Below are 12,121 nucleotides of genomic sequence, written 5' to 3' on the forward strand. Positions count from 1 at the left end.
GACTCCACCTAAGACCTACCTTGAGGGAGCTGGGGACTCCCTTCCTTCCTACTTGTAGAAAACATGGGAAAGGGAGAAAGACTTGTTGGCCAGAAAGCTTGTATTTAATCACTTTGGCCTGGATCACATATTTCCCCTTTGGTCCCTACAAAACTGAACCAATCTGTTCTACTTACACATATCTGATTTTTAAAACCCTGATTTATGACACATTCATGCATCCCCATTGTAGTAGTATTTAGATCAGTGTTCAACTGGGTAGTCCTGGCTGCAGAATCAGAGACTAATGGGTTTTTCCTTTGAATTATTATTCCCATTGTTTTCATGTTAAAGTGACTTACCACACAGAGATACATCTCTTGTAGGATTAAAAAGAAAGACTCTGTTAAATATTTTCTGTCTGTCTAGATAGCAACATGTGGCTTTTAGGACAGGTGAACTTATGGCTTGGAAATTAAAGTTGATTTCAAAGACTGCATGTTTCCTAGTTTAAAATCCTGTTACTAGGTAAAAATCCCCAAAACTGAGACCTAAAAATGGCAATGGGGCCAAAAATAAAAACTAAAAGATTCTCATCACTGAGAAAAAATACTATGAACTTGTTTGATTTGTTTATAACACTTAGCTCTATAAAAGCTGAGCCATGAATTTTCATAATATTCAATTCTTTTACAATGAAGCAGCCAATGAATAGCATCAATAACAGTACAAAAATCAACTTTTTTCTTTTATCTTTCTTCGCTTAGCTTTGAATTAATTTTTGTGTGTGTTTCAATACCAATTTTCAAAAATTATAAGGAAACATAAATGTGAGGCTAGTTGGGTCAGGGAAGGGGTTTACTGGTGATCACTGTCTGACAGCTCATCTTTACAGGCTTTTGTCAGTAGTTCTGAAAGGTATTCAAGCAGAGGTTCCATATGAGAATTTGCCACGATTTTTAGAAACTTTACAACATATAATTTTGTGGAATTTGCATTCAAATAAATGCTAGCTTAAAAAAACACACCTGCTTGTTTCTATGACAATAGGCATAGTGAAATGATGCTTGCACAGATGTGATGATGAATGTCACCCTGTTATTGCTGTTACTTTTTTCCTTGAACAATTCATCAAATTCTTCTCTGCTATCTATCATTCAACCATTTGATATGCCTCAGTAGACAAAACTATGTCACAGAAGTCGAAAGGATGTTTTGGTAATACTAAGAAACCAAAAGATATTATTCTATTGTTAGCCCTGAGACAATATTTATTGACTTTGCTAACTGGATAATCAGTGTCCTTCTATAATTCAGTAGTAAAATATTTAATAGCTAAGGAAGAATAGAATTCTGTGTTTGTCTTATAATCAATGCATGTTTCAAAATACTTATTGTTTTTAATAAAGGTGATTTTTAAATGTAATGCTGTGTCTTAACATATAATAACATATAATCTGGAAAGGTCCAACTCATTGTAAAGCTAAATCCTCAAATTATATATAATTCAAAAACTTATTTTTACAATTTTCTTCTATATAACAACCATTATAACTACTGAAAGCATTAAACTTCTAAAATATATTATGTAAGTATGCATTTTTAAATACTAGATAGCCTACATTATCATGAGTATTTCTAATTAAAAATTACTAACAAACATATATATTACCTCATATAAAGTGATTACACCATATGTTTGAGTTGGTTCTCTCCACTGAAGAAATATCTTCTCTTCAAAGGTACTTCCTTGTATGGATTCAGTGGGAACAGCACCTGGGACTAAAGGAGGGTGGGAGGAAATAAATGTTTAAGTAATAAACAATTAAAAAGTAGATTTTTCTAGACTTGGTTTTAACCTTCTATTGAGAGAAAAGATTTTAATAGTCCACACATACACTCAATTTTTCTTTAAAAATCTGGAATCTTAAACCATTTTAGCTACACTGTCTTGATTAAAAGAATAACTTTATCATTTTTTTCTTAAAAGTTTTAATCAATTAGACAGAGCTCAGTCCCATCTATTAAATAAACGTTTTTACTCTTCCAAAAGAAATGAGGAAGGATTTCAAGTGATGAGAATTCTCACATACTCCTTGCGGAAGTGTAAACTGGTAGAGCCACCTTGGAAAATTATTAATAGTATTTAGTAAAGCTGAAGATGCACAGAACATATGACCCAATGGTCCCACATGCAGGTATATTCCCTAGTAAAATTCTCGCATATATGCACCAGGAGACATATACAAAAATGTTCACAAAGCAGTGATTTTTGTAATAATAATAAATGAGAAACAAGTCAAATGGTTTAGTAAGTTATGTTATAAAATAAAGTACTGAAAAGATTGAAAGTAAATAACAGTTATATATCACAGGGATTCAAGTTATAACCATAACGCTGAATGATAAAACCACGCTAAAAATATATATGAACTACTGTACTAATATATCTATTAAAATACATACAAAGTAGAAGTTGATATAGATGAAATAACAATATAGTCTTTAAACATTATTTTATTTGTTAATACTATATGTGATTTGGGGGAAGTTTGATGCCATTTTTCAAAACTTAAAATACATAACACCTTCTTATAAGTTTGCAAAAAAACTAACAAAAGTGAAGATGTTATTTGCCAATTTTCTATAAAATAATATTCAATATCATTATAAAATATTATTTATCCCATCATCATTTTAAATGTAGTTTTTTAGTATGCTTCATGTTATATACAATTTAGTGTACTAGTATGCCTATCTTATTTACAAAATAGCTATCCTGTTTATAAATATGCATATACTTTGGGGCACATGATCACATTTTTTGGTGATGAAGTGAATGACCAATAAGCAGTCGGAGAGAACTCACCCGTCCTGATTTCAAAACTGACTGCAAAGCTACAGTAATCAAGACAGTGTGGTGTTGGCATAGGAGACATATATATCTTTACATAGATAAAGATATATAGATAGATAGATAGATAGATAGATAGATAGATAGATAGATATAGATATGGAATCAAACTGAGAATCCCAGTACTCAAGAAACCCTTACAGTTGCAGTACATTGATTTTCAGTAAGAGTACTGGGAACATTTAATGAGGATAGATTAATCTTTTCAACCAATGCTACTGGCACAACTGGATATCCACATGCACAAGAATGAAGTTGGATTTCTATCTCACACCATATATAACAATTAAATCTGAATAGTTTAAAGACTTAACTGTAAGAACCAAAACTATAGAACTCTTAAAGAAAGCATACACATAAATAAATCTTCATGACCTTGGATCAGGCAACAATTGCTTAGGCATGACACCAAAAGCAAAAGCAATGAAAGAAAATCTAGATAAAATGTACATTATCACAATGAAAACCTTTTGGGCATCAAAGGACACTATTAAGACAAGACACGGAATGGGAGAAGGCTTCTGCATATCACATATATAAGAGATTTGTATCTAGACTATAAAAGTAACAATATTAAAACCCAATAATAAGATAACAAATAGTACAATTAGAAATGGGCAAAGGACCTGAATAAACAGTTCTCCAAAAAAAGACAAACAAATAGTCAATAAGCACAGGAAAAGATACTCAGTATCATTAGCTAGCAAGCACTGTAAATCAAAACCATAATGAGATATCACCTCATACCCACTAGCATTACTATAACGAAAAGACATGATAACAAGTGCTGGCAAGAAGGAAGAGTAATCGGAAACCCCATACCCTGCTGGAGGGAAGGTAAAGTCATGCTGCTACTTTGAAAACACTCTGGCAGTGCCTCAATTGGTTAAACACCGGTAGATTTACAACATAACCCAACAATTTCACTCCTAGGTATGTACTCAGGAAAAGTGAAAAAAATGTTAATTAAAAAACTTGTTCATGAATATACATAGCAGCATTATTCATAATAGCCAAAAAGTGAAAACAACCCAAATATTTATCAAATGGTGAATGGACAAACATATCTCAATAAACTTTTTTAAAAGGGGTTGGAAAAAATGTTTTAGATTGTGAGAGGATGTGAGCAGTTTTTTAATGATTGCTAAGACTATCACAGATTGGAAAGCCTGCCTAGGATTTCAAAAGGACTCATAGATAGTATGCCTATTTTTTTGAGATTAGAGGCTACTTATATATAAATGTAGAACATTTACAGTTATTCCAATTAAAGTCAAGTGTTGTTTGGCAGAAAAAACATGCTGATTCATATGGGAGGCCTGGGTTCTGACTTAAGACTAACAGATGATTAAATTGTGCAATTTGGACAAATCATTGAACCTCTTTAGGTCACATTTGCCTCATTCCTAAAATGAAGTTGGATTAAGTTGATTTTTTGTTTTTTGGAAATAGGGTCTTGCTCTGTCATCCGGGCTGGAGTGCAGTGGGGCTAGCATTGCACACTGCAGCGTCAACCTCCCAGGTTTAAGTGATCTCTCACCTCAACCTTCTGAGTAGCTGGGACCATAGGTATGCACCAGCATGCCGGCTAATTTATTTTTAATTTTTGTAGTGATAGGGTCTCACTATGTTTCCCAGGCTGGTCTCAATCTCCTGGGCTCAAGTGGTCCCCTCCTGTGTTGGCCTCCCAAAGTACTGGGATTATAGGCATGAGTTACTATACCCAGCCAAGTTAATTTTAACATGGAAACCCTAAATAGCACATAAATATGAAAATAATTGTTAGTCCTATGTTGAAGAAATTTATATACGACTACATTGAAGCAACAAAAAACATTAGAAATGACAACACTGGTGAGTTCTAAGAACACTGGAATTCCAAGCTCTGAGACTAAAATGTTCATCATAATTAGAAGTTGAACTAAAACAGGCCATGCCTGAGAAAACTCGACTAAGTCTCTTCCTCTTAACCTGGAAAGTGTTTATGATGATGACATCATCAGTTTTCTCACACCATCAAGATAACTAAGATGAGTGACTCTATTTTGTGATAATATTTCTTTTTCTTTTTAAGTGAAAGCAAGATTATTAAGAAAGCAAAGGAATAAAAGAATGGCTACTCCATAGGCGGAGCAGCCAATGATATTTCTTATTTGAAAGTATGTGTTAATCCATGTGCAGATGTAAAGAAGGTGAAGAGTTAGACAAAACAAATATTTGTTTCATTCAATTCATATAAAAGAAAATACTAACAGTAATATGACATAGGAGGTATTCAAAATCATGTTAGGAAGAGGATATCTCAGAAGGATGGACTTATTAGAATGTACTGGTGGTGACCCTGTGGTAAATGGCAGTAGAATAGTTGACAGGAAACCCTAATGGGGATTCAGATAATCACTTTAAGGTCAGAGAAAGACAATGTAAATTAAAACAATATGAATAAATAATTAATATACTACTAATTAAGTTACGGAAGATAGTACCTCATAGTAACTTAGGTCTAGTACCTATTTTTAGAAGCTCTGGGAATTCAGGATCTGGGATATAAAGCCATAATACCTAAGTTTGTACAACTTATCCCTGGGCTGTATAGGATTCTACTAACATTAATGAAAGGTAAACTTTTTCCCACACAATTTCTGATGAAAAAAACTGTATTTCAATAAAAGTATTATACTATAATAAAACTCACAATGTTCAATGAATTATAACTTTTGTTGATGGATAAACAAAGTGACTCCCCAATTCTTTTCTCTTCAAACTGGATACTGTTTGACAATTATTCTATTTCTTTCTTCTCTTTGCCTTTTCTGAGGTATTTTTTTTGGAGGGGTTACAAAATATAATTTGAAATTAAAATTTTTTCTAATTAATGAAATGCTAGTGTGCTAGGAAAACAATAGATTTTTATTTGGAAGTAATGCATGCTCCAGCTTCAGGGACTACCAAGATAATTTAAACAAACAAAGTAATTCTGTCCTCATGTTTTCATGGAATTTAACAGAATTCCTAGCTCATGACAGTTCTCAATTTGAAACCCATAGTGTTCAATAGGTTCATGCTTTAGCAATATATATCTGGAAGTGACTGCATTTTATTTCTCTCATTGATGTAACCATTATTGTTTATTAAAACATGAATTAAATGCTTATCAACAATACTTTATTATTTCATTTAAAGACCTAAGGTATTTTGGGGTGTTTATTACTTATTCAATATCACGCCTATTGCTATAGAAGAAAAACAGACAGTACTTCTTGTCAAGTAGTTTACAATAAAAGGAAAAAAATACATACAAATAACATAATGAGGGAGTAAAGAAGAATCATGAGTGGCTATGAATCATTACAATACTAAGAAAGGCCCCTTACTGACAGCTACAACCAGCTCTCCACGTAAATTTCTTCTATCCCTAATGTATCTAAGAATTGTTATTATTCTCACTTCTCAGATCAGGAAATTGAGGGTCAGAGATTTAAGGATCTTATGAAGTACAATTAAGGTCAGAGGGATGTGAATAACATAGACTGAAGAGCTGGAGACAGCTATGTGAAGGACCTGAAATTGAGGAGAGCTTCAGCAGGTAGCAGAGTAGGCAAGCTTGAGAAGCAGCCAGGAGAGCCCCCGACTGGCCAAGGAGAACAATCAGGCAACGATGGGAAGCCCAGGATGCACAGAGCAGGCACAGGGACCAGCACTCAGGGATGGCTTTGCAGAACAAGCTGATGTGAAGGAGAAGTTATTACTCCTAGAATATGAGCCAAGAATATAGAAGACCTTGACAGCCAAGGCACTGGAATGAAGATTAAGTGAAGAGCCACTCAAGACTTTTGTAGAGAGAGAGCCAAGATGAAAATACATTTTTAAGATTAGTTAGTGAGTGAGTAGGGGGACATTAGAATAGAAAAAGACTGGAACCACAAAGAAAAGGTAGAAACAATTATAGAAATTTCAGCATAAAATAATAAGGATTTGAATACAGCCAATGGCAATTGACAGAAAAGAACAATCTAAAACTTTGGAAGTAGAAACAACAGATGTTAGGACCAGAGTCAATAGAGAAATGTAAGGCAGGAAGGAGCCAGCCATAACTTGATGACAATGTGGACACCATCTTCTCCTCTTCTGGGAGATGAGAGAGAGTTGGAAGAAACAGAAATAGAGCTTCTGGTCTCAGCCTTGCCTGAGTGGCTTCCATCAAACTTAGACTCCCTCTCAAACAACTGCTTGAGAGGAACCAACACAAGCAGGACTTGAGGGACAATAAAAGAGGAAAGAGAGGATGTGCAGTGAGTTCCTCATCTACTCCAGCTATTTCTATGTTTTTCTTCTACAAAAATACGCAGGTGCTGGGTAGGTAGAAACACTCAAAAATACTTTTTTAGCTCTTTAAATGAAACGATAAAGTAGTCTAAACATTCAACTCACGATTTAATCAAAGGTCAAAATTACATTATCAGTTACATGAAGAAACAAAAAGCTAAACAACTATTTTTCTTAGGAATAGTCAGTTCATTCGTTTAATGGGCTTCCTACATTCTTTGTCAATCATTTTGATGCCGGAAAAATGATTTTTAGGTCAAATTTATGATATACTACCATTGTATTTTATGTACTATATGAATATGTCATTACACACAAGGGTTCCCTGTGTCATCTGTGTAAAGAAACATTTATATCCACGCATTGAGATTCAAGGCATAATTTTACTGTTTTAAATTATTATGGAGGTTTCCTGTATATTTGCTTTTTTGATGCGTTACTGGTGACATGCATGGTTTATTTGTTAAGTAGTTGTTTATTAAAGTAACATCCGGTTTCAACATTGTTCCTGTGGAGAAAAATGGCCTGTTTCATGACCACCAACTTACAGTTTCTCAAGACTGTGTTGAAAAGCAAGGGCAGCCCCTATTTAGTGCTGAAATTTTATCTGAACTATGAAAAATGTTTCAGAATGCCATTTAAATATATTTAGGTAAACATTTTATATAAATAATCTAATACCCAAAACAACAATTTTTCAGTCCAATGATTTTATATAAATAATCTAATACCCAAAACAACAATTTTTCAGCCCAATGAAATAAAACTTGAAGAACTATTGAGAGCAATATGGAATGATTATATATAGAAAAGTAACTGTATGAGTAATAAAGAATGACATTTCTATATCTCTACTCCCTCTTCCCTCTTTCAATCAGCGCTTAAGAATACAGAGTACAGATACACAGTTGCGTTGTTCAACAAAATAAGTAGTTCTTTCTTCCATCTGCACAGCAAAGATCTCGAAACAAAAGTTGTTTTTTGAAAGAACATGTTTTACACAAACATATCATTCAAAGGTACTCACGGTCTTCATCTGTCTGCACTATGAGTTCTTGGCTTTCCTTCCGGCCCTCTGGGTTCATGAGGATCAGTTTCACACTGACATTGGTGTATGGTGACAGGTTAGTGATCGTGTGTTGAGGGTGTGAGTTTTCTGTATCCCAGCTTACTTCTTCTCGCACTTGTTCTTGTCCTCCAACTTGGTAACAGTAGTGGACAGTGAGATTATAACTGTGGCAACGAGTTACATTATATCCAAATGGCTCCCAGCGGATAGTGATTTGCCGAGATTTGACCTCCACTACTTCTAGTTTTCTTGGGCCTCGCATGGGATCTATTTAGAAAAGAAGACAAAAGAAAACATGAGAGAGAAGAAAGATAAAGGCTCAGGTCAATCCCAAAGGTCACAGATATTCCCAGTTGTCCCCAACACCTGGTCTCCTCTTCTTCCTGGATAATAAATCCCTAAATCTTGGCTAGGCATTTGGCTACCCAGAATAAAGATGAAAGTTTCCATTATTTTCTGCAGATGGATGTGGCCATGTGCCTAAGTTCTGATGAATGGCATATATGATGAAATGTCCAAAATAGTTTCTGAGAGGTGTTCTTAAAAGGCAGGGGCTCACCATCTTTGGTCCTTCTTATTTCCTATTAGCTGGATGGAGGATATGATGTTTGGAGCTCAGGCAGCCATGGTGAACCATGAGACACTTAAATGTTAAGAATTCAAAGAAATGATGAAGGAGGAGCCAGGGTCTCTGATATCACTGAACTACCATACCAGCCCTGACCTTCCTACTTCCAAACTTGTCATTAGGAAAAATTAAATGCTATCTTATTTAAGCCTCTTTTTCTCTGGGTCTCTGATAAAATAAACCAATCTGCTTTTTTTTTTTTTTTTTTTTTTTTTTTGAGACGGAGTCTCACACTGTCACCCAGGCTGGAGTGCAGTGGTGTGATCTTGGCTCACTGCAAGCTCCACCTCCTGGGTTCATGCCATTCTCCTGCCTCAGCCTCCCAAGTAGCTGGGACTACAGGCACCTGTCACCACCTCTGGCTAATTTTTGTGTGTGTGTGTGTATTTCTAGTCGAGACAGGGTTTCACCATGTTAGCCAGGATGGTCTCGATCTCTTGACCTCGTGATCCGCCTGCCTCGGCCTCCCAAAGTGCTGGGACTACAGGCGTGTGCCACCACACCCGGCCAAAATAAACCAATCTTAATACTGATACATGTGTTTTATCTTTAAACATTAATTTATAATCATGTAATTGGAAAACAAGAGTAAAAGCTTGAGAATTATACATGAAATAATATAGTAAGAGAACATAAACTTCTGAGCAGAACAGGTATTTTTGGATTTCAATCTGAATAGAATTCCACACAATCAATGCTAAAGTAATTCTTGCCTGTTCATGACAATTTTTTAGTAATCTTATTTTAGCCCAAGCTCCAGGTACAGTTTCAAGCTTAGAAATCTAAATGACATGGAGAGAATATAAGCATTTTTGCATAATTTAAAACAAAATATATGCAGAGAAAGCTTAAATTTGTTTATGAAATAATGATGAAAATAAATACTACTACATAAATAACATTTACCAAGCACTTATAATGCACCATGCACTACTACAAAAAATTTAGCATTCAGGGTTTTAGGAAAAGCCTAACCTAAAATGTTCTGTGTTATACACCCATAGGTCATTTGATTCATAATTTTGATTTTTGTTTGTCTGAAGTGTGCTCACCAAATATGAATGTAAAGAGATCTACAGTTGAGAAGGGACAATAAACTTGAGATATAAAAGCTACAGTTTATTGCACACTTACTATGTGTGAGTTGCTTTCTATAAATTTCCTATTCCTCAAAATAATCCTGTAAATATTTTCATTTCTAATATATAGACATAAAAATTGTGACCAAGGTAGGCTCAATAACTTGATCAGGGTCAGGGTTTGCTGTGGCACTCAAATTTAGATCTGACAACTACAAATCATGCTGTCCCCACTCCACTGTTTTCTCTACCAAACTAAAGAGAATCAAATAAGAAGAAATCAGGATATTAATGATACTAAGACTTCACCTAAAACATGACCAAAGAATGTACAATATAATAAAGATCCAATGTATTTAAACTTGAGACAAAAGTGCTGAGAGGAATTCTTCCCCCTTTTCCTGCTAACTCTATAGACGAGAGGGTCAAGGCCATATTCCCCAGTTCAGCTGTACCAGAGAGCCTGGCCTGCATTTCAGGGTGCTGCAAACTTGTCTAGACTATTGTTGAAGTTCCCTTCTTGATTCCTATTTGCACATACATTCTTTGTGTCTGTTTTCTCCATCAATTATGCCACAGAGAGAACTTAAAATCCCCCCTTTTTACCTGCAACCTCTGACAAATGAAAATGTTTAAAATGGAATAATGTTAAATATGCAACGTAGCATTTACCAGATATCTGCTGCAATCATAAAATGGGATTAATAAAGATCATTCAAGCTACTCTGTCCTGTAATAAATCTAAGAACCAAAGATGAAAACTCCTCCAAGAAATCGTGAGTGGCATTCTCATGGAATGTTCCCTATTACAAAATTAATTTTTCAAATTTAAATTACTACTGTTGGGAAAATGTCATAAATAAATTATTTAGAAATAACATTGAAGGTTTTTTTTCCTAGACTAGTAACTTTTACAACTTAACGGAAATGTCTAATTTTATATAATGCTTCATTAGTTGAATGTTCATAAAAACTTCTAATAAGCTTCAGATCCCTATACATACACAGATCAACATGTGTCCCTTTGCCCTTTTCCTTATTAATCCCAGGCCTCCTATTCATCACAGGACTGTTCTAATGTATTTTCCTAAGGTTTTCATCAATTTTACTGACTAATAAAATGACTAAAGGCTTCAGATATTAGTTTAAACAAGAAGTACAGTTCTAACTTAATTTCAATGGAAAACTATTTTCCACTGCATAAATAAGTCTGCATCATTCAGTATTCCTTATCCAAGAAAATATATACTTAAATTAAAATTCAGGACTGAAAACAAAGGCTTCTGTCTGTGTACCGGTCAAGTATTCTTGAAATGCATGCTCCCTTTCTCTGTGAGCACCTTTTAGAATTCCATCATGGTAAAATTATGTCTCACATTTCCCATACATTTGCCAAGTACTATAGCTAAGCCTAACACAAAACAATCATTTCTATGACAAAGGCTCTAAATTGCCTATTGTCATGAGTGGTAATCAGACAGGAGACAGAGGCTGTATGAGGTCTAAATCTTAGATGAAAAGAGGGTGGCACTCACTTTTTTGCATCTTTACGTTGAAGCATAACTACAGTTAACCAAAGCAAAACTATCTTACGGAAGCTTTTGCAGAGTATTTTCCTTTGTGCCCTCTGTGAGCCTTTGACTATGGTCTGTAGTTCTGCTGTGCCTACTAATGTGATGCTATCAACGTGGCAGGGTCAATATCAATGGGGGTAGGAAGGGTCACATCAACATAGGATAGGGATGAAGGCCTCTTTGACTCTGATTCTCATTTGTCAAAAGCTTACAGGATAAGTTAAATCAATACCATGACACAGGGACATGGTCCACTTCAGATGGAGTACTGTTATTTTCTCTTACCAGGGTCCAAAGGCAAAGTTAAGAGGGATGGGGAAATGGCTGGAAAAGCAGATACATACAATAACATAAAGGAAATGCCATGTGCTACCATGTACCTATGACAGCAGCCTCCTTTAATGATAGTGTTGATAGGCTATGACCAATGACTAAGGAAATCTGACAATTCTTTTAACTCATACTAAGCAAATTGCCTGATTTCAATGCTTCTTTGTTTTTACTTTTTTTCTGCCATTTTGCAAAATTAAATTCTGATCCAGAAATGGATTT

At 34.7% G+C, this 12,121-nt stretch overlaps 1 protein-coding gene across 19 annotated transcripts in view; it reads right to left on the bottom strand.

Annotated features, from left to right (window-relative positions):
* PTPRM (protein tyrosine phosphatase receptor type M) overlaps positions 1-12,121 on the bottom strand; it is an 826,562-nt gene that overhangs the window by 328,258 nt on the left and 486,183 nt on the right. For all 19 annotated transcript variants that reach the window (XM_003817914.7, XM_063597202.1, XM_055102562.3 and 16 more), the window contains 2 exons: positions 8,247-8,555; positions 1,652-1,761 (listed from right to left, as the gene is read on the bottom strand). In XM_003817914.7, the coding sequence (XP_003817962.2) occupies positions 1,652-1,761; positions 8,247-8,555 (419 nt within the window). The remainder of the gene's footprint in view (positions 1-1,651; positions 1,762-8,246; positions 8,556-12,121) is intronic.

This window comes from Pan paniscus, chromosome 17 (assembly GCF_029289425.2).
Source record: "Pan paniscus chromosome 17, NHGRI_mPanPan1-v2.0_pri, whole genome shotgun sequence".
NCBI lineage: Eukaryota > Metazoa > Chordata > Mammalia > Primates > Hominidae > Pan > Pan paniscus.